The following is a 2,128-nucleotide window of genomic DNA, read 5'->3' as shown; positions in this document are numbered from 1 at the left end:
AAGGAGACAGAGAAAGGAAACAAATGTTTGTGTTTTGTTTGTCTTAGATAAATCAAAAGCAAGGGCTCCTGCAGCCCCTGTTCTTAGGCAGAGAAACAGGGTTTAGGGTTTAGGGTTTAGGGTTTAGGGTTTGGGGTTTGGTGGTGGTTTGTTCAGAGCTGTCTGCTGGAGACAGTGTTCATAGGGAGAGACATAGTGCAGAACATACATAAGGGTTTAGGGTTTAGGGTTTAGGGTTTAGNGGGTTTAGGGTTTAGGGTTTAGGGTTTAGTGTTTAGGGTTTAGGGTTTAGGGTTTAGGGTTTAGGGTTTGGTTTGTTGCTGTGATAGGGGGTGGGGTCCATGGGTGGGACCTGAGGCGGAAGGTCATCAGCAGAGGAGCTAACTTTCTAGGTACAAACAGACTCTCTCCTGCTGCTGCTGCTGCTGCTGCTGCTGCTGCTGCTGCTGCTGCTGTTGCTGCTGTTGCTGCTGATGGTGTTGCTGCTGCTGCTGCTGTTGCTGCTGATGGTGTTGCTGCTGCTGCTGCTGTTGCTGCTGATGGTGTTGCTGCTGTTGCTGCTGCTGCTGTTGCTGCGGATGGTGTTGCTGCTGATGGTGTTGCTGCTGATGATGTTGTTGCTGCTGCTGTTGCTGCTGCTCTCGCCGCTGCTACTGTTGCCGCTCCTGGTGTTGCTGCTGCTGCTGTTGCTGCTGCTGCTGTTGCTGTTGCTGTTGCTGCTGTTGCTTTTGCTGATTATCCCGGTGCTGGTGTTGGCGCCTCCGTGGCCTTTGTTGCTGTTGAGGTAGCTGCTGCTGCTGCTGCTGTTGCTGCAGCTGTTGCTGCTGCTGCTGCTGTATAGCAGCTTGTGTGCTGCTGTTGGGGTGTATCTGCAGCTCAGCTGCTGCTGAATCCTGGTGTCAGTGATGCGACGGGCTCCTTTCGGTATGGCTGCTGCTGCGTCTCGGTTGTCTCCTTCTTGCTGCTGCTGCTGCTGCTGCTGCTGCTGCTGCTGCTGTTGCTGCTGTTGCTGCTGCTGCTGCTGCTGTTGCTGTTGTTGTTGTTGTTGCTGTGGTTGCTTGTGCTGGTGTTGTTTCTGTTGCTGCTGCTGTTTTTCGTCTGTCTCCTTTTTGTTTTTTTTTGTTTCAGGTGTCTCCTTTCTGGTGTTTTTATTTTTTATTTATTTCTTCTTTTTTTCTGTCTTTTGTCTGTCTCTTCATTTTATTTTTTTATTTTATTTTATTTTTTTTCTTTTCTCCCCCCTTCTGCTGCCATCGATACACCCGGCGGTGTCTCCTCTGTCTCCTTTCTGCTGCTGCTGTCTCCTTTCTGCTGCTGCTGTCTCCTTTCTGTTGCTGCTGCTGTCTCCTTTCTGCTGCTGCTGCTACTGTCTCCTCTATCGTGTTGCTGTCTCCTGCTGCTGCTGTCTTCTTTCTGCTGCTGCTGCTGCTGTCTCCTTTCTGCTGCTGCTGTCTCCTTTCTGCTGCTGCTGCTGCTGTCTCCTTTCTGCTGCTGCTGCTGCTGCTGCTGCTGCTGTCTCCTCAGTTTGTATAAGAGGAAAGTGCTGGAGGCACTGATGCCGCAGATTCAGGCCAAGGGTGCGTAGCCTCAAACCCTAAACCCTAAACCCTAAACCCTAAACCCTAAACCCTAAACCCTAGGCCCTGTTGTTAGCTGCACAAACCCTGTCTTTAGGGTTTAGATGCAGCAGCAGATGAAGGAGACAGCAACACAAACGGAGACAAAAGAGACAAAACAACAAAAAGGAGACAAAGGAGACAGCAGCACAAACAGAGACAGAAATAAACAAAGGCCGCCAACGTGGTTTCTGCTGCTGCTGCTGCTGTTCCCGCTGCTGCTGCTGCTGTTCCTGCTGCTGCTGCTACTGCTGCTGCTGCTGCTGCTGCTGCTGCATGCATGCAGGGTATGCGTTTCAGATGGAGGTGGTGGTGAGGGCGCGGGCTGGTGGCTGCAGGATAGGAGAAGTGCCGATTACGTTTGTGGATAGGGTGTATGGGGAGTCGAAGCTAGGTGGGGTGTCTCCGCAGCTGCAGCTGTGTTGCTGCTGTCTCCTCAGCTGTCTCCTTTCAGCAGCAGCAGCAGCAGCAGCAGCAGCAGCAGCAGCAGAAGCAATAGGAGTTGTTGGTGT

At 51.8% G+C, this 2,128-nt stretch overlaps 1 protein-coding gene across 1 annotated transcript; it reads right to left on the bottom strand.

Annotated features, from left to right (window-relative positions):
- Window positions 1-388: 388 nt before the first annotated feature.
- Window positions 389-1,898, bottom strand: EMH_0052200 (uncharacterized protein; the record flags this gene model as incomplete). The annotated part of the gene is made up of 3 exons (XM_013496853.1): window positions 389-1,135; window positions 1,261-1,552; window positions 1,801-1,898. 3 exons carry the CDS (start codon window positions 1,896-1,898, stop codon window positions 389-391), a joined length of 1,137 nt encoding a protein of 378 aa, XP_013352307.1.
- Between the last annotated feature and the right edge of the window lie 230 nt (window positions 1,899-2,128).

Source organism: Eimeria mitis, genomic scaffold, assembly GCF_000499745.2.
Source record: "Eimeria mitis Houghton genomic scaffold, Emh_scaff2333, whole genome shotgun sequence".
In the NCBI taxonomy this organism is placed as follows: Eukaryota; Apicomplexa; class Conoidasida; order Eucoccidiorida; family Eimeriidae; genus Eimeria; species Eimeria mitis.
The sequence above is the reverse complement of the archived record's forward strand: the minus strand, read 5'-3'. Positions and strand labels throughout refer to the sequence as shown.